Here is a 1,751-nt window from a genome sequence, read left to right as displayed (position 1 = left end):
AAGGCCTAGTCTACAATCAGTCGGGAGACGTTATTGTATGTCGTATACCTTAAGAAATTAACCAATTATGGTCGATTGTTTCTTTTCATGTGACAGCCGACAATCGAATACGCATGCGTTCGAACCGACGTTGACATATGACGTATTGTACAACAGACCTAAGTCTTACTCAAAAGAATGTACAAGGTTCGAAATTTGAACGTAAATGAAAATAAGGTTATGACGCAATATATAATATGAATTGAAATACAGTAGAGAATGTTGTCGAGGAATGAAAAAAAACGTTTACTCAATGATGAAAATAAACGTAAGAATGATAGATGTTACAGGAAGAAACATCACGACGATCGTAAGAATGAAAAACGCATCTTCTCAAGATCCGCAGTGCGAAGTGAAGACCAAGAAATATACAAAATTTTCGATGACGCGAAAAATTCTCTGTCACGAAACTCGTCCTCGGAAAGTCGTCATGAAGATAGCAATGAGGTATTTCAGTATTTCAGTAAATATAAACACGAATTGAATAAGATTTTCACGGCAAATCCGAATCTCGTCCATGATATTGTGGATTTTTGGAAATTCGTTGAGAAATATGAGTCTGTTAAAAAGCAATTAAGTGATAGTGATGAATCCGAGATTAATTCTGCTCTAAATTCCGTTGGGCTGCCAGAAAAATATTACCAATCTCACTGTCTAAACTTCAAGCTTAATTTGTCTTATGGAGAATTGTTTGCCAGAGTTCTGGAAACAAAATCATTGATTGAATTACAACTACTCAAGTTCAGGAATGTGATACTCTTATACTTGGACTTTAAACAAAAGGAGAAATTTGCCAAATTAAAAAAACTCCGAAACACCCAAGCTAACTTACCAGTCGCACGATACAAAGAAAAAATTGTCGAAATGATAAAGACAGAGAAGGTAATTGTCATAGCAGGAGACACTGGTTGTGGGAAATCTACTCAGATCCCTCGATACTTGTACGAAGCTGGTTTCCAAAAGATTGGTAATGTCCTTTTTGTCTCATTATCTAAATATTTTATATCATTTTATTATTAATATACATACATGTACACATATATATACACACACACATATATATATATATATATATATGTGTATATTGTAAAATGCCTAATTTTTTTTCAACATTTGTAATACTTATATAGCATGCACGCAACCCCGAAGAATAGCATGCATCTCCTTAGCAAAGCGAGTTGCTTTTGAAACATTGAGCGATAATCTTAGTACAGTTGGATATCAGATACGTTTCGAGAAACAAAGGAACCAAGAAACGAATATTACATTTATAACAGAGGGTTTATTGTTACGTCAGGTAAATATCTAAATATCTGTAAATTAATAAGAGATAGTCTCGACAAATTTTATAGAATACAAATCATCGTTTCATTTAGGTGTCAAGTGAGTCGACTTCACTTGCATATGATGTGATAGTTTTGGACGAGGTGCACGAACGTCACCTGCATGGAGATTTTTTACTCGGCGTAATGAAATGTATCATTTATCAAAAACCTGATTTAAAATTAATTTTAATGTCTGCCACTATCAATGTAGAACTTTTTAGTAATTATTTTGCAAAGGAAAATGTTAAAATAATAGAAGTAAGTAAATAAGTAAATAGTAAGTAAGTAAGTAAGTAAGTAAGTAAGTAAGTAAGTAAATAAATATGTGCACACGTGTGTGTGTGTGTGTGTGTGTGTGTGTGTGTGTGTGTGTGTGTGTGTGTGTGT

The 1,751-nt window shown here is 33.5% G+C and overlaps 1 protein-coding gene across 1 annotated transcript in view; it reads left to right on the top strand.

Annotated features, from left to right (window-relative positions):
• The first annotated feature begins 258 nt into the window (after nucleotides 1-258).
• Nucleotides 259-1,751, top strand: part of LOC105620426 (probable ATP-dependent RNA helicase DHX34) — a 13,181-nt gene continuing 11,688 nt past the window's right edge. The window contains 3 exon segments of the mRNA XM_012201921.1: nucleotides 259-1,006; nucleotides 1,170-1,336; nucleotides 1,416-1,622. Of these exon segments, the coding sequence (XP_012057311.1) occupies nucleotides 259-1,006; nucleotides 1,170-1,336; nucleotides 1,416-1,622 (1,122 nt within the window).

This window comes from Atta cephalotes, assembly GCF_000143395.1.
Source record: "Atta cephalotes unplaced genomic scaffold scaffold00026, whole genome shotgun sequence".
NCBI classification, from domain to species: domain Eukaryota; kingdom Metazoa; phylum Arthropoda; class Insecta; order Hymenoptera; family Formicidae; genus Atta; species Atta cephalotes.
This window is presented reverse-complemented; position numbering and strand designations above follow the sequence as displayed.